This window comes from Desmodus rotundus, chromosome 12, assembly GCF_022682495.2.
Source record: "Desmodus rotundus isolate HL8 chromosome 12, HLdesRot8A.1, whole genome shotgun sequence".
NCBI classification, from domain to species: domain Eukaryota; kingdom Metazoa; phylum Chordata; class Mammalia; order Chiroptera; family Phyllostomidae; genus Desmodus; species Desmodus rotundus.
In genome coordinates, this window is record NC_071398.1 from 77,792,818 (window position 1) to 77,814,696 (window position 21,879).

Genomic DNA, 21,879 nt, shown 5'->3' on the forward strand with positions numbered 1-21,879 from the left:
GCCCAAGAAAGCGAGGAACTGGCTCGTCCTGTCATGGATGGTGTGTCTGAGGAATCTAAGGAGATTCCCGGTGGGGGTAGATCCTCTCTCTGGGCCCGCCCTCCTAGCCTGTAAGGAAGGGAGTCCTGGTGGAAAAGGCCCAGACAGACCCACAATATTCTCCACCGCATCTACTTGGCCTCCTGAGGTCTGGGAACTTAGTTGATCTACTGATGAGTTAATGAGGCTGGTAATGCTTTATAGTAACCTTGGATTCAAAGTCCTCAGGTAGTCCAGACCCTGCTGGGCTCCCATTTGGGTATACCCTCTCCTGTCTGCCTTCCTGCCTCCAGCCTCCACACCCCACTCAGTTCCACTGCCCCAATGCCACCCCCCAGCCCTTCCCACCTCTCAGCTTGTTGCTGTTCCCCTGTAAAAACGCCAGTTTGGGCCCTGACTGGTGTGGCTCAGTGGATTGAGTGCCGGCCTGTGAACCAAAGGATCACTGGTTTGATTCCCAGTCAGAGAACATGCTTGGGTTGTGGGCCAGGTCCCCAGTAGGGGGCATAAGAAGCAACCACACATTGATGTTTGTCTCCCTCTCTTTCTCCCTCCCTTACCCTACGTCCAAAAATAAATACATAAAATCTTTAAAAAAAATGTCAGTTTGGGGCAAGGCTCCCACCTGTGTAGTCTGTTAACTCTCAGAACATGCAACTTGCCCATCTGTCTGAGCACTTACCACAGTGTCACCGGTACTTTTAATTCACTCAGTCACGCAGTCTTTTAGGAAACATTTATTGGGTGCCTACTATGTGGGAAGGGGAACCAATGCTGAGCATAAACACAGGACTCCTGCCTTCAGGAAACTTACATTCTGGTGGGGGAAGCAGAAATGAATCAAAGAATCGCATAAAGAAGCAACATACTGCAGGACGAGGTGCCTGGCACACTGCAGGTCTTCTGCAGCCATCTGGTGAATGAATACAGCTGTGATCGGTGCTGTTAAAGAGAGGCGCTTCCCAGAGGAGGGGATGTGAAGGACAAGTAGAAGTTAACAGGGGAGTGGGAGAGGAAGAGCCTTCCAGATGTGTGAAGTCCCTGTGGCAGGAACAAGTATGGCTAAAAGGAGGACCTAGATGCCAGTATGACTGGAGCAGCGAACACAATGCAAGGGGAAGCCGAAGACAGAGATAGGACAGCCAGAAGACCCTTTAATTAAGACCTTTGACAGTTTTCACTCTGGCCCAGTAGCAATGGGGCACCCATGAAGACTCTCAGGCAGGAGCAACCTAACCAGCTTGTATTTGGAGCTGTTGGTTGGAAGGCGTGCCAAGTGAATGCAGGGGGAACCAGTTAGGACACCATTGCCAAGGTTAACTGTCTTTGAGCTCCCTCTCTACTAAATGGTGAGGGCTGCAGGACAGGACCTGTGCCTGGTACCCCTCTGAGAGCACATGCACACACACAGAAGCTCACGCGTGCACACATGCACACGCGCACACACACAGAGCCCAGCCTAAGAGTGCACAGAAAAGGTTCCCAATATACATTTTACATCAATATGAAATCAGAGTTATCCAGTAACATTCAGCCCACCAGTTTATGTATACATACATGCCCTGGTGGCCCTCAGGAGCAGTGGGTTAGGGAAGGGGAATGCAGGCTTCCTGCCAACCAGCGTCCCAGTGTAGAACCGGGAGCCAGGTTTCCATCTCTCCATTCACTTCTTCTATTAAAATTGTTCACAAACATGTCCATATTCACAACCTGCCAGAACTGTCCCTGCTCCTTGCAGGGTACAGCTGGCTCTGTCCTCAACCTTGGGCAGCAAGAACAGGTGCCCTGGCCTCTGCACACCGTCTTGGCCCCTCAGCGGTCCTGGTGCCGAAGTGGGGGTGATGGGGGATGCCGTACAGGAGGCAAGTCATAGTGTCCAGGAATGTGGCTGTTCTTGGGTGAGTCATAGTGGCCAGGGATCAGGCCCAGAGGCAGAGGGTGGTGGGAGCCCACGGAGTCTCGGTCTAGAGACAGAGAGGGGACAGAAGGAGGGGGAGGTAGCTCCTCCCCATCTTACTACTCCCCTCTCCAGCCTCTTCTGCCCAAAGGCAGAGGGCTGGTGCCTGGCTACAGGGCAGTTTGTGCAGGTGGTGCAGCTCCTCACCTGCCAGTAGGAGAGGCCACCTTGACCCGCCCACCTCACAGGATATGAGGACACTTTGTCACCTGCCTTGTTCCCCACTTTTCTCAGTGCCAGCTCCACAAGTTAGGTGCTATACAACCACCACTTCAAATCCTCAGCCTCAGGCCCTAAGAGGCACTGTGATTCCCAAACATCATGCCTGGTCTGAGCCCAAGTCTGCCCCCAAAGGCCTTGCTCTTGCTGCCACATCACGCTGCCTCCATGTTCTTTCTCTGTCCCTTTCTCCCCTTCTACCTCCCTTGTCCCTTCTTCCTTTCTACCTCTCTAGCTCCTGCCCCTGTGGAGAAGGAGAGCTCACCATGGGTCAGAGCAGTAGGCTGCTCATAGGTACCACTGTTTCTCTGCGGCTTCAGGTATCGCTGCCTCTGGCTGTCCGGGAGCTGAGGAGGCTGCCTGGGGGGAGATCCTGAGGGAGGACCTTTCATCTCCACGTAGCTGCTTTCCCGGGGGCCCCCTAGCAGGCTGGGCAGGTCCCTGATGGTGGCGTAGGGGTTCTCACTGCTCAGGGAAGCCACACTGGCCCCCAGCCCTTCTTCAGAGATGGGCCCTGAGGATAGAAAAAAGAATTCAGGCTCAGGGGAGGCATTGGCTCCTAAACCTCACCCCACCCCTTACCCCCCAACCCCATGGCCATACCTTTACTGTAGAATGGACCTGGGCCATTACTGTTGCGGTAGCTATAGCTGTAGCGACGGTCCATGAGACTGCTACCTGAGGAGAAGGAGGCAATGCCCAGTCAGACCCCTGGCCCTCTCTCCAGGCTCAAGCCCCCTCTAAAACTGGTGCCCAGAGCCCCCTTCTGCAGATGCATACACTTAGATGGAGCAGGACGTTGAGCGGTACACACCCACCCTCACCAGAGGCCTGGCCTCCAGGCTCCTACCCCTATCCAGAGGCCCTGGAGGGGCCTCCCGGAGGTGCTTCCAATCAGCAGGCAGGGTGGCGTGGCTATCTGGCCCATGGGCTCCACCGGGCCACTCAGGGGGGGCCTGGAGGCTGGCGAAAAGCTGACTGCCTGGAACCTGATAGGGGAGGGGTGGAAAGGGAGAGGGACATGCAAGGATGGAACTTTCCAGAGAAGCAGGTCTTTACCTCCACCGTGTACCCCTCCCCCAGCACTGACCTTGTTAGGGGGTGGGGGGTTAGGTGAGCACTGTGACAGGGTGTGGTAGCTGGGGTTGGAGTAGTAGTGACTGTAGCTCAGAGAGACATCTGCAAGAACAGACACAGACGCAGGGTGACCCACCCAGTCAGAGATAGGCCTGAGCCTGAGAATGTTATTATGTTCCAGGGGATAAGTAACCAGCCCCTCTGACCTCCCTTCCTCCCTCCATCCCTCCACTTCCCATCTTCTGGGTCCAGGGAGAGACACAGAAGCCCCCTGCCTATAAGCAGCCACTTGGATGTGTCCTCTTCCCCCAGGCCAGCTCACCTGGCATGACATACTCAGAGCCGTCCAGTTGCCCGCTGCTGTACGCCACTGCCAGGTGTTGGTGCTCCTTGCCTTTTTGCCAATGGCGGTAGCCAATGAACAATGCCACAAGGGCCACCACCAGGGACCCCAGTACTGCGATGCCGATCACTGCCCCCAGTGAGTTATAGGCCATTGGAGAGGGAGGCATCATGGTGAAGGGCTCCTGGCTTCCTAGTGGGTAGGGCAGTCATTCAAGACAGCATCTTGGCTCTGATAGTGAGCTTGGGGGACATGCATGGGAGGACCTCTAGATGAGGGGCCTAGATCCTGGCAGAGGCCCAGCCAGATACCTGTGTCCTGGTTCCCTGAGGATGATGGGGACCTAGAGAGGAACTCACCCATCCTGCAGGGGGCACCACTGTGCCCTGGGGGACACACACAGGCCCCCGTCTCTGGATGGCATGTCTCTCCAGAACCACACTGGCATAGTTGCGAGCAATTGGCACCAAACATCCCTGGAGAACAGCCTAGGAGAGAGCCAAGGAGGTAGGCGGGGATGAGAGGTTGCCAGGAACTGCAGTCTCCTCCTTCAGCCAGGGCTGACTTGGGGACAGGGGCATGGAGCTCCCCTTCTATTGGTACCTTCCAAGCAGAGGGGTCCAGTCCAGCCTGGGGGGCAAAAACAGCTCCCATCCTGGGGATGGCAGGTCCCACCATGGTGACACTGGCAGGGCTGGGCGCAACTGTCTCCCCAGTGTCCTGGAGGGCACGCTGCAGGAGACAAGGCACCTGTCCGGTGTGCGAGCCCAGCCCTGCCCCGCCCACACCAGATGAATTCTCAGCACCCAGCATCACTGAAATCTGCCCCTCAGCTTTGGTCTCCCCAAGGACACCAAGGTTTGACCAGTATCTACACCCGATGACTCGTAAATGCTGATCTGCAGACCTACGTGCCCAGCTGCCGACTTAAAAGTCTACACTCAGCTATCTGACGGCCACTCGGAACAGCACAGCAGGGCCAGGCCACAGAAGCCTGCCAAGCTGCCCTGCGTGGTGCAGCTCTGGACTTCTTTTTTAGAACACGACAGACATAAATGTCCACACTATTTAAGGCACAATTTCTGTGTATTTGACATTAGGGAATAATCTAATAGTAGTTATTCTGAACTCTATGGAAAACTCTTCACCTGCCTGCTGATGAGCTTACACCCAGCCTATTTCATAGTAATAGCTTCTCATTCCCCTTTCCAAAATTTATCTCGCTTGGTTGATTTGGGCTAATCTTTTCCATGATGTTGTTCATGTATTTGTGTGAGAAAGAAGCCACGGGCAACAATTTATTTATAAACAAGTACTTTGAAAAGTGCAAAAAAAGAAAGAAGAAGAAGAACATGTTCAAAATTGAACTTGTGGCTTCCCTGACTCCCTGCTCTTCCTAGGCCTCCCACGGAGAAGGGCAAGGAATTGTTTTTCCATACCTGTTCATTGCTGCACCCTCAGCACCCAGAATGGAGGTGATACCCAGTAAGTATTTCTTTATATTGTTTATATAACTGACTGCATCAGGGTAGGTCCAGAGGCGTTAACACCCAGGAACAGGGGAGGAGACGTACGTAGGGAACAGTCCGAGCCAGTCCAGCCAGCCAGGCAGTAGCATGTTCCATCCGAGGGGTGGCAGGAGGAGTGGTTAGCACACTTGCAGGGCACACAGCGTTTGCCATAGCGTCCAGGCTGACAGGCTGGAAGAAAGACGCTCCTGGTGACTGGGGGCAGGGGCCAACCCTCAGTAAACCCTTGGTCCCACTATCTCCCTCCCTCTTTCCTACTGCGGTAACTGGCACAAGGATGGGAATCAGTGGGAGAAAACAAGATGGGTAGGGTGGAGGCTTCTGGCCTCTGACACTGCACTTCACCACACTGCTGGTAGGTGGGAGAGGAGGGAGCCTCACGTCTCTGGCAGGAGGGACCTCGGAATCCAGGTGCACACACACAATTGCCATTCTCAGGGATGCAGGTGCCCCCATTCTTGCAGGTGCAGGTGTTGCTACAGTTGGCTCCCCAGAAGCCCTCAGGGCAGGGCAGGTGGCAGTGGGTACCTGTGGGAGAGAGGTGTAGGGTGAGCCTGGCTCTCTCCCCTTCCATAGGGATTCTTCCGGATACATTTCCTAGGAGATGCACCACCAACTCCACAGTGGGCCTGGGGTCTGGACACCCAGAACGCTCACCTGTCCAGCCAGCTTGGCACTGGCAGTATCCGTGAACAGGGTCACAGCCATCAGAGTGGACACAGTCACAGCGACTAGCACAGCCTTCACCAAACTTCCCCTTCTTTGAGAGAGAGTAGACAGTAGGGCAGACTAGTCACTAAGGGCTAGGGTGCCACGCCCTCCCCACCCCCAGGCAGGCAGGCTGTTGAGCACTTACTGGACAGGGGAGCTGGCAGTGGGCCCCGTGCCACCCAGGGGTGCAGGTACAGGCTCCAGTTTGGGGGCTGCAGGCTGCCTCATGGGCACACTGGCAGCTGGCATTGCAACCAAATCCCCAGGTTCCAGGTGGACAGGGCACCGAGCAGTTGCCACGTTGCCAGCCTGGAAGAGGGAGGGATCTGCAGGTAGGCATGGGGACTCAGCTCCCCTCCTCAGTGAGAACACACCAGGCATTGGCTGTGCCAGACTCTGTGTTATGAGTTGGATGGTGGAGTGGGGGTGCTCATGGTCCCATACAAGAGACAAACAAATAAACTGTTAGATATGGCACAGAGGCTAAATGGCTGCTGGCCATGCACCACCCCATTCTGGGTCTTGGTTGCCTCTTCTGAAAAATGAAGGGGGTTAACTAAAGGATTTATCTTGATCATGTGTAAGACAATAGGGAGCAGTGGGGACTGGAAACTGAAGGTTTGTTAAACATAATAGACAGCTAGCCAGGCAAAACACAGCTGTTTCAGAATCCAGCCTAGAGACTGCCATCCTGCCCCCCCCCGCCCCCCCCGCCCCCCCGGCCGCCCCCCCCCGCCCCCCCGGCCGCCCCCCCCCCCGGCCGCCCCCCCCCCCGCCCCCCCCGGCCGCCCCCCCGGCCGCCCCCCCCCCGCTAGCTGTCGGAGCCCTCCGCGGTGCTGCCATTTTGTGGTTCTGTATCACTGAGGGTGAACAGTGTTCACCGAAGAAGGGACTTCTGGCCTGGGCCTTTAAGAATGATTGGGATTTTTGCAGTTTAAGAAAAAGCAAAGCAGAGATTCCAGGAAGGAAGTAGCTTGGCCACTTTCCCATGGTCCACTGCTGCCCAGTGGCTCCGCCCTTACCCTGCAGCCTCCCTCTTGCCCTTAGACCCTCCCTTCTTTTCCTGGCCCAGCCCCCCAACTACCCCCTCTCGGCGACCCACCCCATTACCTTCCTTGCAGACACAAGCGCCGTCGATCGGCGAGCAGGAGATGGCGTTCTCGCAGGAGCAGCGTGCGGAGCAGTTGACTCCATAGGTATCAGGCGGACAGAGGCTAGCGCAGTGCTGGCCCTGAAGGCAGTGGGCGGACTAGTTAGGGGAGCGGCTCTTCTGCCTCACCTCCCCACCCATCGCGCCCCCCCCCCCCCCCGCCCCGCCCCCCGCCGCGGTCCCGGGGCCAGGTCTCAGGGCGCGCCTCACCGTGTACCCGGGCGCACACCGGCAGAGGCCGCTGTCCGGCTGGCAGAGGCCGCCGTGCAGGCAGAGGCAGTGCTCCCGGCAGCCCGGCCCGTGCGTGTCCTGCGGGCAGCTCTCGTTGCAGTGAAGGCCGGCCCAGCCGGGCTGGCACGAGCACTCCCCGCTCATCGGGTGGCAGCTGCGGGCGGAGGCGGGCGGTGTGCTCTGAGCCGCGGCCCTGGGCTGACCTTCGGACCCCTTTGTGGGGGACAGCCCGCGTTGCCGAGTGAGGGGGCACAAGGATAGCTCGGTGCTGTTTTGAAAGCGCCCCACTTCTCTGTCCCCAAGGCCCTTCTTTTCCCTCCTGTGACATCTGTCCCGCCCTTGGATATGTGCCTGGCGCTTTTTGTGATTCCGGAGGCTTCAGCACCAAAGGCCTCTCCCACTGGCCTCCTAAGTCCATGACCAGTGTCCCGCGGCCCACCTGAGGCTGTGCTCTGGGTCGCAGGTGCAGGGCACCTGGCAGCTGAGGCCGTAGAGGCCGTCGGGGCAGAGGCGCTCGGTACAACGGTCCCCAGTGAAGCCGTGTTCGCACAGACATGCGCCATTGGCTGGGAAGCAGCGGGCCCCGGGGGCGCAGTCGCACGTCTCAGCACAGTCCTGTCCGAAGCGGCCCACGGGGCACTCCTCACGGCACCTGCGAGCCCAGCTGAGTGAGCCTGGCTACACCCACCCCTCCTGGTCGGCTCCCCACCGCTTCCGCCCTGGTGAACGCCACTCACCCATCTCCAGTGTAGCCTGGAGCACAACGACACTGCCCAGTGAATCGGTCACAGAGGCCACCGTTGTGACAGTGACATTCCTGGGAGCAGTTGGATCCATAGAAGCCCTCCAGACAGGGCAGGGAACAGATTGTGCCCTGTGGAGTGAGAAAGTGACAGAGCCCCAGGCACCGATCCACTCCCCATGGTTACAGGACCCTCTGATACTCCCATACCAAGAGCCCTCAGACCTCTCCAGGGCCCACAGAGCCCAGCCACTCACATAAACCTAGCTCACAGCCTTTCTGAGAACCACCCACAGAAATGCCCCCAGACTCCCACCCCATTTCAACAGATCCACCATTCATACCATCCAGCCAGGTGGGCAGCTGCAGCCCTGGGAGGCCTGGAAAACACCCCCATTGTGGCAAGGAGAGGTGCTGGGGCAGAAGAAGTCAACAGTGCCCAGCTGACAGGACACGTCACAGCTGCTGGGCAAAGCAGGTGATGTCAGTGCGTGAACAAGCAGTACTCACCTCCCCTTTGCCTCCAAGGGCTGGCCAACCCACTCACAGATCCTTCCCAGAGGGAGGTTTGACTTCAGGGTTCAGTGAATGTCGCCCCCCCGCCACCACCACCATTGGGGACTACAGGTATCAGAGAGCAAAAATCTCCAGGACTGTTAATGGCAGCCACACAGCACCACCAGGTGGGGGAAGTGAGCAGCCCACGCACCCTGCCCCGCCCCCCACCTTTGCTCATACTTTTGTTTCTGGGGGAAAGCCTCTGCCTGTGTGGAGCTCTCAGCTCCAGAGGTAGGTCTCCAGCTAGGTGAACCTTCTCCTTCCTGTGACTCCCCAGCTCTCCCAGAGCCCTGCCTTGCAACAGGGTTCTCTGTGCCCCTGTCTTAGCCCCACTTTATGACATGCTTCCACACACATGCTCTCACGTGTTATCTTCACAGTAACCTTTCCACAGGGACAACACTGTTGCCACCGCACAGACCAGCAGCAAGCTCACAGTCAATGATTTGCTCGAGGTCACTCAACCAGTGAGTGGCAGAGCTGGGTCTAGGGTCTTGGCCCCCTGAGTCCATCCCCACGTTTGGAATCCTGTCAGAATCCCCTCATATGCCCACATATGCCTGTGACCCCATTAGTGTGCTTGTCCCCCACTACATACCTGGGCCCTGTTCTCTCTGGAGGGCATGAGCAGGCTCCAGTCTGGGGGTCACAGGGTGCCCCGTGGCACTGGCAGCGGAACTGGCAGGCAGGGCCATAATGGCCAGGGGGGCAGGGCTGCAGGCAGTGTGGGGGCTGCAGGCCAGAGGGGCAGGAACACGCCCCACTCTTGGGGTCACAGGAGCTGCTGTTGCCACAGCTGCAGGGCTTGTCACACTGTGGCCCCCACACTCCTGGGGCACAATCTGTGAGATGAGGAGGGGAGAAGGGGGCCACCAGGGGTCTCACCCCTTCTCAGCCTCCAGTTAATCCCTGACTCAGTCTCCCAGCCCCCACACGTGCCTATGTCTGGCTCTGCCCAAACTCTGCACCACTTCTCTGGAAAAAGCAGCATAGTGCACATCCCAATGGGGCTCCGGCGGATAATTGCTCTGGGGTCCTAAGCACCTGTGCCCTGGCAAGGAGGGTGTGCCAGGGGCCCTGCAGTCACCAGCCACTCACCACTGGAGCAGTCATCACCCCGCCAGGCTTGCACACACTGGCACTGATTGGGTGCCACACAGCGGCCATGGACACACTCCTGGGCACAAAGCGCTGGAGCAAAGATGAGGGAGTGTGAAGAGGCTTGCAGCCCTGCCCTTGCCCACCCTAATTCTCTGAAGCCTCACCCCATCTTCCTCCCCCACCAGGGAACTGGGGTTCTCTGAGCAGCCTTTCTGCCTCTAAAATGCAGAAAGACTGAGGGGCAGCAGCTCAGCTCAGAGCTTGACAAGGACCGAGGGTTCCAGGCTGCCCAGCTCCTTTCTGTGAGATTCTCAAAGCACTTTGTGAAAACGGGGAGAGGGTCTCAGGTAGCAATTAGACATGGATGCTATCCAGAGAGAGAGTGGGGGTCCGGGTTAGGTCAGGCTTGGCACAGACTGATGATGGGCCAGGGGTGAGGCAAGGGGAGAGAGGCTGAGCAGGCCCGTCTGGGGCTTCAGGGTGCTGAGGGCAAAAGGCAGAAGAGACTGAACATCAACAAGTCAGAGACAGATAGCAACAGAGAGACAGGGACAGGAAGAGACAGAGGCAGACCCAGAAAATGAGACTCCAGACACACAGTGACAGAGACACAGGCAAACCAGAGACGGAGGGAGAGGCTTGGAAAGACAGAGATGCAGGGACAGAGACTGCTGAGGGACATGGAGAGAGGGGATGGGAGAAACACGGGGTCAGCTGGAGACAGAGGCAGGAATCCAAAACTGTGGCCTTAGGGACAAGGCCAGCAGAGGGAGAGGAGAGGGGAAAACTCAAAGGTGAGAGGAGTAGCCCTGCCCTAGTAGATTCAGGGAAGGACTAGGAAGGGCGAGCTAGGTCCCTCCCATTCCACGGCCCCACCTAGAACTCACGGACGCAGACCCCACCGCTCTCGTAGAAGCCCCGACAGCACTGCAGGCGCCTTCGGTGGTCCGTCTTCACCACCTGGCGGTAGACGGTCCGGTAGACAACCCTGGGAAGACCCAGAAGGGCCTTCAGTCTCCCTACTGAGGCCCCAGTGCCCCCCTCACACAGTGCAGCATTGTGGGAGGCCTGGGGCACTATCCCACACTCTGGGCTGGGAGGGAGTAGAGCACACTCTACCCCTTCGGTGCCTGGAGGCCAGACGCTTCCTCTAAACTCTAAAGGTTCTGAGAAGAGAATGAGGGTGTGTAGGAGCAGGGGCAGCCCGTCTGCCCACAGAGGAGGTCGGGCCGCTCACGTGGGTTGCCGGCAGGTGTGAGGGCTCTCCCGGAGGTGGTCACAGGGCTCTGAGGGGAGCAGGCTGAAGGGACGGGAGTAGGACTCCTTGGTGGTGGTGGTGAAGCTGTAAGACAGAAAAGGCCAGAGGCTCAGGTAGGGAGAGGCCTGAGCTGGCACAGATGCCACGAGAAGCAGGGGTGTGAGGCTTGGCCACCGTGGGGAATCACCACCCCAACATCTGGGCTTGCTCCTCCCAGGCTAGGATGGACTCCCATCCTGCCCCCCAATCTGAAGGAATCCTCCTAGATTTAGAATAGTTCCGGGACACCCCCTCCATCAGAGCCCCTTCTCACCCTATAGAACCAGAGCTGTCAAATTTTCCTTCCGCCTCCTCCCATGCAGGGAGATTGAGCGAGAACTAACTCTGGGCCCAACTGATGGACATGGGTTGAAGCATTTCTGGCCAAATCCTGCCCCAGGTCTTGGTTCCCAACCCTGCCCTCTTTGCTCCCCCTGGGCTGGTCCCTCTGCTTGTCCCCCACATAGTAAATGGCCACCGTGTACTCTGTCCTACAGCCAGCCTCCCACAGGGACCAAGGGACTTGGGTAAAGGAAAGACAGGAAGGGTCAGAGCTGGGATGGAGACTGAAGCAAAGTCAGAGATGGGGAAAGAGTCAGAGGCAGCCCGCGAGGGGAGCAGAGAAAGCAGAAGTAGAAAAAGGAGGGAGGTGAAGGCTGGAGAGAGGAAGGGAAAGACCCGGACACAGGAGCCCTAGTAGGAAGAATGGGGAACTGGGGGCTTGGAGCCCTCAAGGCACATCCGGGGCCCCTCTCACCTTTCCCAGAAGCTGCAGGTATTGGGGTCATTGGGGTTGAGGGTTCCAGCCAGCCCCAGGCCCAGGGCCAGAAGGAGGGAACACAGAGGTGGCGACATTGCAGAGGCCTGCGACATAACATGGCCGGTGAAGGGCACTGCAGCCACAAGCCTAGAGGACCAAATCTTTGCAAAGACCTGAACAGGGGTGGCAGCAGAGGGGACTCCCCTGGCCACAGCTCCCCAGGTCTCATCCCTGCCTGGGCGGTGCCCTGCATGCCTTTGAGCCTTTCCCACTGCTTCTTTCATTCTTCACCTCAAGTCCTCACCTTTCCAGGTCTAGCCCCAAGTGCCACCTCTCCTTCTCTGCTCCGCTCCTCAACCCCCACTACCAGACTGCCCCACCCATCCCTTATGGAGCCCCCAGCACCATCCCCCTCCCCACACCACTGGTGCAATGCCCATTCCCTGACCATGACCTCTAGAGGCAGGGACCAGTACCTTTTATCTCTGAGTCCCCAGTCCCCGGTTCAGCCCCTCCCAGGGCACTTTGACATTTATACCAACATGGAAAACTAGAGCCAGTGAGGGGAAGTGATGAGGGAAGCCGACTAGGGCTCTGCGGAAGGAAGAACTTGCAAATAGTCCAAGCAGCTCAGTAACGGAATCAGCAACCTCAGTGGTGAGCTCCCCATTACTGGATGTATGCAGGCAGAGGCCCAAACTACCCTGATGTAGTTGCGGGCTTCCTGCTGTATGGAATGGGAGTAGGTAGGGTTGGGTAGGGTTGAAGTAGACCCCTCTCCCACTGGTGTACTGGCATCGCCCATACGGTCCCACGAGAACCATGGTGCGCATCTCCTCCCAACTCCTGATGTCACATTAGCAGCTTGAAATCAGGCATGGGGGATTATTTATACCATGGAAGTTGACCAATGAACCCAGGCCAGCCACACACAGACACACACCGAGCTGGCTGTTAAACACTTGCCAGCACATCACTATACCCAACTCCAGGCACTATCACCCAAGTAGGCCCCCAACCAGGCCTCAGGCTTAACGAGAGGCACCCACCTTCCGCTGGCCGCCCCGTCAGCCATTTGGAAATGGGCTCCTCTCTATCTCTTCCATCCTTAGTCTCACCCAGTGAGTGGGAAGCAGGTCAGGACTCAGATGGGTCTGTTCTGCTCCTGAGTGGCCACCCCCACAGCTGGTTTCAGATTCCATGTATAAAGTTCCTAAAAGTTTCCCTGGTTGCTGCTCTACGCCTCCCTGGGGCGCCCACATCTGCTTATGATTTTGGAGCAGGAAGGTCAGGTTCCTGGCCCGTTATACCCCTGAGTATCTCTGGAATGCTTGATGCCTGCCCCACCCCATACCCCCACCCACACACTCCCAGGGGCCCCACAGCTACTCTCAGCTCCAGTCGGGGCTGCACTCCTTCCCTCCAAGTCTTGGAGCAAGAGATGTGCTCCCTGACTTACCCAGGCTCCCCAGCAGGCATGTCCCTCTCAGCCCAAGGCCCACCTATCCTCCCCAGGTGCCTCCCTCCCCCTGCAAATCCTTCCCTAGAGCCCTGCAGTCCCGCAGAGCAGTAGTAGTACCATTGGCTAGCTGTCCCCATGGCAGCTCCCTGGAGGCACATCTCCACGTCTGGCCTTTGTGCTTCCTCCCCTCAGGCCTCAGTTCCTACTGTAACTCACTAGAAGTAACTCACCAGGCCCTAGGGCATCCTGGGACCTGAGAAATTCAGGTGAGCTGGGCAACGTGGCCTCAGCCAGAGAGGCCAGAGAGTGTCCTCGGGAATCCTGGTGCTCAAAACCGGGAGCCTGAAAACAGGAAATCAAGACTAGCTGGAATGCATGTATTTAGGAGAGGGCAGCAGAGAATGGGGGTGGCTCCATCCTCCCACTGCCCTCAACTCAGAAGGTGGATGTGGGGGCTCAAGAGTACTGTCCTCAGAGAGCAGTAGTGTCCTCCAGATCCCACAGCTTGTCCCAGTGCACCACCCCATAGCCTCCCACACACATGCTATCCTCCCCCTCCCAAACAAAGCTGGCTCCTCCCAATGTCCCAAAACTGCACCCTCTGCCCTTTCCCTGCTCTAGCCGCCTTCCCAGGCCCAGAGCTCGCGCCGTATACTTCCAGCTGCCCTTCTTCCTTGTCTCCCCCAATTGCTCAGCAGCCAGGGCCATGGGCAGAACCCTGAGCCCTCCACACATCTCTTCCTTCCACATTCCCCTCTTGCTGGACCCCCACTGTAGCCGTGGCATGGGAGCCCTGTCCTCAGGCTGGAACGCTGTCTGTCTGGATCCAGGATTATCCCTGGGTAAACCTCATCTCCAACCATACCAGGACCTGGGCTTGCCCCCGGGCCAGGATCTGTCCCCAGTTAGAGGCCTCAGTGAAGTAGACAAAACCTGCAGCAGGAAGGATTTGAGTAGAGGCACAGGAGGAGGGGCCATGCAGACTGGGCTGCTGGCCCACAGGAAGCCCGTCCTCCGTCCTCCGTTCACATCAGCCCCCTCCCACCATCACCTCCTCCCAACCCACTTCTAGAGGAAATGCTTCACCTGGGGGCTCAGAGGGATCTGGAGGTGGACAAGGGAGCATGAGGATAGCTAGGCTCTAATGGCCAGAAGGTAGCTGAGTGGAGGGTGGGGAGATTATTTTCCCAAAGGGCTTCATGGTAGGACTGGAGTTCAGAGGAGGCGTCAGCTGTTTGGTAGTGGGGCTGGAAGCCAGGGTGGGGTCTGGGAGACCAGTGGGTAGTCAGCAGGGAGGGGGGACATGAGATGGGGAGCCTGATGGGGAGAGGAAGGGTTTGGCCTGACCTGCCTCCGCCCCTGAGGAGAGAGCACAGGCCTGGTCAAGAGCCCAGAGCCCCAGCCTGGCTTCCCAGGTTTGTTGCCTTTGGAGTCTTTGTTCCTGCAGGGCAATAGGACCTAAGGCCCTGGTCCAGTTTCTCCCAGCCCCTCCAGTCCAGCAGCATTGGTCCCTTGTGATTACATGAGCCCCTCAAGGGGTTTAAATCAGACAACTTCTGGTACCCCATCCCCCCCCAGGGCCCTCAATTCATTCACTGAGATGTGCCCCCAGTATCCCCTACTGCTTCTTCCCACACAGAAGCACCCCCCCCCACACACACACACACTTAATCTCCTTCCTCCACTGTATCTCTGGTTTAAGGGACCCAGACACCTTCCCTCACAATAAGAAAGATAACATGACCCCACACATTGGCTACTGTGTTGAGTAAGGCAGGGTGCTGAGCAATTTATATGGATCATCTTATTTAAAGCTTGTATCAGTCCATTGTGGCAGGTATTAGTATTCATTTTACAGATAAAGAAGGTACAGAGAGAGTAAGTCACTTGCCCAAAGCCACACAGCCAGTAGTATCAGAGCTGGCAGAGGCCTCCCAATGATTCCAGTCTTTTCGGAGTCCAGGCTAGAATCCCAGGGCTTTGCATCTCTTTTTAATAGCCTCAGTTATGGGGAGAGGAGAAGCCTGGTGGGAGGAGGGGATGGGGGTGGAGCTGCAGCAAGAATGGAGATCAGAGGCGTGGGAACCGGGATGTGTTTACAGTCAAGAATCTCTCCTCCACCTCAAGATGCAAAGCAGCTGGGCTCCAGGCCAGGCCCCAGTCCTCGGTTCTGTCTGCACAGCCCCCCGGCACCCATGCCCTCTTGACCCCCAAGCCTACACAGGGCCCAACCCAGCTCGCCCTCCCCTGCTCTTCTCCAAGCTCAACCCGATTTCCTCCAGGGGGGAGTCCCCTACCCTCATTGTGCCACAGCCCCAGGAAGGAGGAGGGGAATGGGTCTGAGGCCTCTGGGAGGGGGTACAGTTCCTGGCGGACAGATGATCCATTTCTATAGAAGACAAACAGCAAGAGTGGGACTGATGAAGTGAGGCAGCAAGAGGGACTTCCTCACCCGTCCCTCCCAGCTTCTCTTCTCTGGCAGGTGGTAGAGCAAAGGGTACCCTCTGAGTTCTGCATCCCCTCCCACCCCCACTCAAGCCTGGGCGTGAATCCCATCTGTAAAACGGGGGGATAAGAGTACTTCCCTTGGTAGGGTGGTTGTGCAGACTAATGCACGACTTAGTGCAGATAAAGCGCTTCGAGCCCGTATATAATATGCTCAGTTAACATTAGCTGTCTCGGTCCTGCACCCATCACCATGCCCCTTGGCACTGTTATACCCTTTGTGCATTAATTCCAGGAGAAGCTGTTTCTTGTTTTTTTTCTGAACAACCCCCGGGATGATCCAGGAATAGGAATGGGGACTTAGATGCTGAGAGAGAGAAAGGAAGTGGGACTGGGAGGGGCCTGCCCTGATCCCCCAGAAAAATGGACTTACTACCAGGTACTTCTTCAAGCCAAAGGCGGATGACAGGCAAGTTGTCTGGATTCTGCTTCCCCAGCCCTCAGCCTGAGCACCACCTCCAACCCCTTGCTTGGTTCCACTGGCCTCTGTGTCCTCTCTCTCTCTCTCCCCTTCCCATCTCGGAGTCCAGAGGTTCTGGTACTTACCAGCTGTCACAAGCTATGTGACTTCAGGCATGGCAGTTGAGTCCTGTGAGCCTCTACTTCCTCCCTCCGAATCTCCCAGGACTCAGTGAGGGCTGGGACTGCTGGTCCCAGTGACCACCTGGAACAGAGCCTCAGACCAGAGGCAGCTCAGGGGACCTGTGTTCATGCAGAAACAGAACTCTCAAGTTTTAGGCTCTCTGCCTCTTTCTTTTTGCCTTTTATCTTCTTCTTCATCAAAACTCTCTGCTTTCTTCCTTTTTTTCTTCCCCCATCAGTTTCTTGTCTCTTACTGCCTCTGTCCGTCCTTCCTTTCCTATGTCAAGGCTGTCGTGTAGAGCTGTGCGGTACGTTCACTGCACTAGGGAACCTGCCTTTGAGTGTGAGGTGGAAGCTGAACTCCAGCCGCAACCCGCTCACTGAGCCACGTGTCTTAGCTTGGTGCCAAGGTTGCCTTGACTTATATCTCTCCTTTCTGTCTCTCTCCTTGTCTCCACGTCTGTTTCTCTTTGTCCTTTCCTAACTTATCTTTGCCATGGAGATAGGGTCCCTTAGTCCTCCGCACTCAGTGAGACCCGGTTAGAAGACTCCCCCTCGCTACCCACACACGGATGTGCTCTGACCCAGCTCCACACGCCACTCAGGGCACACATGTGCATGCTTGCACACGAACGCACAGAGCCCTCTACACCCAGCCAAGTCAGGCCTTCAGCACACCAGGCCGTCTGCCAGATGGAGGGACAGGAAGCCTGCGTGTATGTGCAGAGGCCTGGCGGGAAAAGGGCAGGGGTGAGGGGCAGGCCTTGTGTTCTCTGTGGCTCAGGAAACAGAAGCCAGAGGGTCCTCTGTCTGACTTGTTTACTCATCAGGAAATAGGGAAACTGCAGGGATTCTGATTCACCAAACATCTCAACACCTACTGGAGGTTGCCACCAGTGCCTGTCCTGACCTTCGTCACCACTCTTAGGTGCTAGTGACAGTTATTCCCACTTCACAGGAGAGACCATGGGGTCTCAGGTAAACTGACTTGCCCAAGGGCTGGCTGGTTGTCAGAGGCAACTACAGGACTAAAATTCTCCTTCAAAGAACAAAGCAGCCCTGGCTGGTGTGGCTCAGTTGGGTGGAGCATCCCATAACCAAAAGGTTGCAGGTTCGATTCCTGGTCTAGGCGCATACAGAAGGCAAGCCATCGATGTTTCTCTCCTTTCCTCTCTCCCTTCCCCTCTCTCTGGAAGCAATGAAAAACTGTCCTCAGGTGAAAATTAAAAAAAAAAAGGCAGTAGGTAGACAGTGACCCCTGGAGTGACACAGGCCAGGGAGCAACCCTGGCTCCGACGGAAAGCTCCCCTCTGGCCCACCACCAGTGGGTGCTCACTGCCACCCCCAGAAAATGCAGCTCTGCTCCACCCACCACCCTTCTCTAATGTCTTCTGGGGCTCCCTACACCACAGGAAAAGGGTGTCCAAGCCCCACCAGATGTCCAGTTCCACGGCCTCTGCCCCTGTTGTCCCATCACACTGGACAACCCACTTCCACCAGATGCCTCTCATCACATGAGCCACCTCTGCCCAGGCCACCGCTGAAATGCCCGGGTCCTACCCATCAGGCCGGCGTCTTCCAGGAAGCCCTTCAGTGGCTCTAGACCTCATCCATTCCTCCCTGAGCTCGTCACCACAGGGACCCCCCAGTACCCTGGCCGAAAGGAGACCTGGGCTGTTCTTCTCTCCACATTCTGCCCCAAGGCCAGCTTCAAACTGGACATGGATCAATACTTCTGGAGACCTCAGCCATAGGCTTGGCGTCGGTACCCTTCCTCAGGGGACATGTGGTACTAACCCAGGCCAACCCAGAAGTTCACAGCCCCTGGAAGGCCTCAATCTCATGGGCTGATCCGGTAATGAGACCCCACTTGTGACTGCTGGTTTGTGAGTCTGGTTTCCCACCAGGCTTGGACACCGCCCCCCAATCTAACTCCTCTCCTAGGCTTCAGTAGTGGGGTGACAGCCCACCGGGTGTTCGCTCCAGTCCCACAGTCATTGTGTTTTTGTTCAGGTCTGTCTTCCCCACTGGAATAGAGCTCCTTGGGGTCGGGGCGCGTCTTTGCCTTCCTCTCCCCAGCATCCCCAGCATCCCCAGCACCACCAGCACCTAGCTGCATGCACCCAGACAGCCTGGCAGCAGCCAGCAGTAACTAAACATTTGTGTGGGGTGGGTGGGCTAATAGACTGAAATCCCTCCCAACTCCAGTAAGGCTTGATCTTACTTTGTGGAGAGTGGGAGAGAGAGAGAGGGGGAGAGAGAGAGAGAGAGAGAGAGAGAGAGAGAGAGAGAGAGAGAGAGATATGTTTGGAGGCTGTGGCTTCTCCCTGGCTCACTAGACAGCAGAACCGGCCCTCCTTCCAGGCCCTCAAGATACATTGGCAAGATGATGAAAGCTGGAGTTCCGGAAAGAACTTCCAATGCTACAAAGCGAAAGGCGGCTCCAGGCCTGACCCTCCAGCCTCCAGCCAGAGTCCCCCAGGGCTGGCCTCCATGTTCCTGGAGGCTGAGTGTGCCAGAGTACAGCACTGAGTCACCTCAAGAGGATGGGGTGGCACCTCCAGCACAGGAACAGTGTCTCCTCACTGTCCATCCACACCTCCTTCCAAACAGAGGGACTAGGATCCAGATGCCACCACTTTGAGGGTTGTGTGGGGGACTGGCAGGACAGGGGACCCAGGAGACCCCAGGACTCACCCATATGCTGTTCCTACCTGGAGACCGCTATCTTACCATACAGGGTGCTGTAATACCAATCACTGCCCCCTTGTTAAGTACATCCTGTGGGCTAGATCCTCTTCTTTCATTCTCTCAGCCATCCTGGAAGTAGGAGCTAGGATGCTCCCTATTTGTAGATGAAGAAATACTCCAGGAAGGTTAAGGAATTTGTCCGAGGTCATATAGCCAACCAACTGGGTCTGGACCAGCCCGCGCAGCCTCTTTAGGTCCTTCTCTTCCTGTGGTTTCTTTTTGGTCTTCTGACCCTCCGTCTTCCCTTCTGTCTCTCCATCCTTCTTATTCTTTCTCTAGGTCTCTGTTCTGTTCTTCTAAGTTGGCTTTCTTTCCCCCTCTGGACCTTTTTGCTTCCAGAAGTCTCTAAGCCTCTTTCTCTGTTTCCATATTTATGTCTCTCTATATCTCTGTCTTTCTCCTTCCCTGCCTTATCTTTTTCCTCCTGCTGGCTTCTCCCCAAAGGTCATGTGCCAGGAATGGAGCCAACACTCTCCCCACAGTTAGGGTGGGCCGCAGAGCCCCTCAGTGTCTCAGGAGTCCTCTTTCTCAGGCTTCCAAGGCTAGGACGAGAGGCTGGGTAGGATCCCAGCCCCTTCCCAGCAGCACATGTTGATGGGGGAGGCAAACAGCAGCCCAGTGACCTCTATCTCTATCCAGATTTCCGATTGGTGGATGGGGCTGCCTGGAGTTTCCTCCTCTGGGAAAGTCTGATAGGGAATGGTAGGGGTGGGGACAGTGGAGAAACACATGCCAACCATGGGCTTCACCTCCCAGTGAAGAGAGGAAGACAGAGAGGTGAGCCTGGCCACCAAGCCAGCTCCTAGGTGGCAGAGAAGGAGGCCCCAACTGCAGCAACAAGTATGGTGGGTAGACTTTGAGAGACCTCAGAAGTGGGAGAGGCAGCAGCAGAGCACAGATGACAGGAGATGGGAGAGCTTCCCCCACACTCTGGCTCACATGTGCACACACACAGGTCCTAGGTCATGAAATGGGGTGGGATGGGGTTCAGAGAACAGGCCCAGCTTAGGCCAGGGTTTAGAGCTGACGCCTTGCCCTATCTTTCCTGGAGCTGAGGTCTGGCTGAGCCTGGGAACCTCAGGCTAGCACAAGCTGTTCCCATCCCTTGGGACTGGGATCTCCGCCCAGGCCCAGGACAGGCCATTCATAAAGGGCCAGGAGAGCGGAGAGTCCACTACTGGAGGCTGGACATGGAGGGTGAGGGATGGCCTTGCTCGGGCCTGGACTCATGGATCTGGACCTGTCCCCAGGTAACGTCACCTGCCCTACACTACACCGGTCTTGCTGTTAGCACTACCTCAATTCATCCCAAGCCCAGGGGGTTTATGAGGACCCAGGTGCCTGAGACCTTCGGTCAATATCCTAGTCCTCAACACTGGCAAACCTCTGAGTGACAGGAACTTGCAAACCTGGGTCACTTGTCTACATCCTCCTCAAACACTTCTCCTGGAGGGGAGAAGGGCAACCCTATTAATAAACATTGGCCAGCAGACATGTTTTTCCTCATCCAAGCCTACAACCAACCCATGAGGTAGGCACTATGTATTATTATTCCCCTTTTAGAAATGAGAAAGTGAGGCAGCTGACCAAGGTCCTACAGGTAGTAAGGAACAGGGCAGATTCCAACTTAGCAGCCATGACTCCACTGGATGCTCTGTGGGTGCCCTGAACGCTCCCCTCAGCCAAGTAGAGGACTTGGTACTCCTTGTCCCTCCAGCCCTGGGAACGGGAAGCAGCTGGAGGCTGCCCTGGACTCACCCAGTTGCAGCAGGGGCTCGGGAAGCTGCCTTATTTGCATGTCATGTACCTGTTGCTTCATTTTGCAAGGCAACCCCAATCCCCTCGGGCCCCTCTCCACTACATCCAGCCCTTCGCATCTCTTTCAGGCTCAGCCGCCACTCCCCACCCTGGGGGCTCAGACTTCAATTCAGAGGGGATTTCAGAGTCCACCTGCCCTCCCCCCGGGGCGGGGGGTGCAATCACTCACCTGCTTAGGGTCCCATCCCCCTGTCGGCCTGGGCTGCGGACTACCAGAGTGAAGGATGGGACGAGGGTCTGCGTGGAGCTTCAGCCCGACTACAGAGCGACGGGAGCCGAAGGCTGTGGCCAGCAGGGCGGGGAAACGAGGAGGGGCGGGGGGCAGGAAGGAGGTGGGACTCGGGCCGCGCCGAGGCAGGAAGTTTTGACAAGGAAGCCAGGAGCCGGGAGCGGGATGATCCATCGAACCCCGTAGGAAAACGGTGTCGGGGTGGGACGGCAGAGGCCGAGAGGCACAGACCCTCGGCCCCGGCGACCGGTGTTGATTGGGATGAGAATGGAGAAGGGCAGCTCTCCAACAGCTGTACGGCCTGGGCCTCAGCTTCCCTGTCTGCAAAGTGGGCTTGCGGAGGAGAGTCAATGACATTGCACCTTGCCAGTGCTGCCAGCGATAGTGATTTCATTCAAGACAAGCCGGGGACCGACCGGCCGCATCTCAGCCCCGGAAAGGTGGCGGGGGAAAGCCACTCCCACCTGCCGCCCACAAACACCCTGTGCGCTGGGGTGATACTGGAAAGCAGCCTCCGGCGGAGTCTCCGCCTCTGCCTGCAGCCTCTTAGGGGCGCTCCCTGGCGGCCAGCGTCCACCTGGCGCAGCCCGCACAACGGACCTGGGCAAATGTGCTCACTCCGGAGGTCGTCAACTAGCCCCGCACCCTTTTTAGGGCACCTTTCTCTCATTTGTCTGTCTAAAGGGACAAAGACAATTTTATAACATTTGCTGCCCTCATCAGTCCTTTAGGTGTATTGCTTAATTTAATCCTTAAAATGAGATTGGTTCCAGGTACATGATGAGACCAATGTCACGCGTGATTAGAAGACCAGTAAG

The 21,879-nt window shown here is 57.0% G+C and overlaps 1 protein-coding gene across 10 annotated transcripts; it reads right to left on the bottom strand.

Annotated features, from left to right (window-relative positions):
- Positions 1 to 1,173: 1,173 nt before the first annotated feature.
- Positions 1,174 to 21,134, bottom strand: PEAR1 (platelet endothelial aggregation receptor 1). Of its 10 annotated transcripts, XM_071220119.1 has the most exons (28): positions 21,002 to 21,134; positions 16,228 to 16,383; positions 15,474 to 15,565; positions 15,068 to 15,200; positions 13,407 to 13,518; positions 12,191 to 12,308; positions 11,712 to 11,818; positions 10,895 to 10,999; positions 10,545 to 10,645; positions 9,655 to 9,747; positions 9,155 to 9,398; positions 8,343 to 8,460; positions 7,994 to 8,130; positions 7,696 to 7,908; positions 7,236 to 7,410; positions 6,986 to 7,106; positions 6,021 to 6,184; positions 5,822 to 5,924; positions 5,546 to 5,692; positions 5,210 to 5,335; positions 4,239 to 4,367; positions 3,995 to 4,123; positions 3,615 to 3,827; positions 3,306 to 3,394; positions 3,066 to 3,204; positions 2,819 to 2,893; positions 2,481 to 2,729; positions 1,174 to 2,003 (listed from the first exon to the last, which is right to left on the bottom strand). In XM_071220119.1, the coding sequence occupies exons 7-28, from the start codon at positions 11,807 to 11,809 to the stop codon at positions 1,852 to 1,854; spliced, it is 3,120 nt and encodes a 1,039-aa protein (XP_071076220.1). In that variant the 5' UTR covers positions 11,810 to 11,818; positions 12,191 to 12,308; positions 13,407 to 13,518; positions 15,068 to 15,200; positions 15,474 to 15,565; positions 16,228 to 16,383; positions 21,002 to 21,134; the 3' UTR covers positions 1,174 to 1,851. The 10 variants fall into 10 exon arrangements, with proteins under 10 accessions (XP_071076220.1, XP_053771492.1, XP_071076219.1 ...); XM_053915517.1 differs by lacking the exons at positions 15,068 to 15,200; positions 15,474 to 15,565 and adding an exon at positions 12,764 to 12,879; XM_071220118.1 differs by lacking the exon at positions 12,191 to 12,308.
- Positions 21,135 to 21,879: the final 745 nt, after the last annotated feature.

Bases quoted from the DNA above. Each gene is read 5' to 3' on its own strand.
- PEAR1 (XM_053915516.1), bottom strand. From the start codon at position 11,809: ATGTCGCCACCTCTGTGTTCCCTCCTTCTGGCCCTGGGCCTGGGGCTG. The intron at 7,107-7,235 runs GTGAGGCGCGCC...CACTGCCTTCAG, and splicing joins GGTGTGCGCCCGGGTACACG to GGCCAGCACTGCGCTAGCCT. The intron at 2,004-2,480 runs GTGAGCTCTCCT...CTCTGTCTCTAG, and splicing joins GCCTACTGCTCTGACCCATG to ACCGAGACTCCGTGGGCTCC.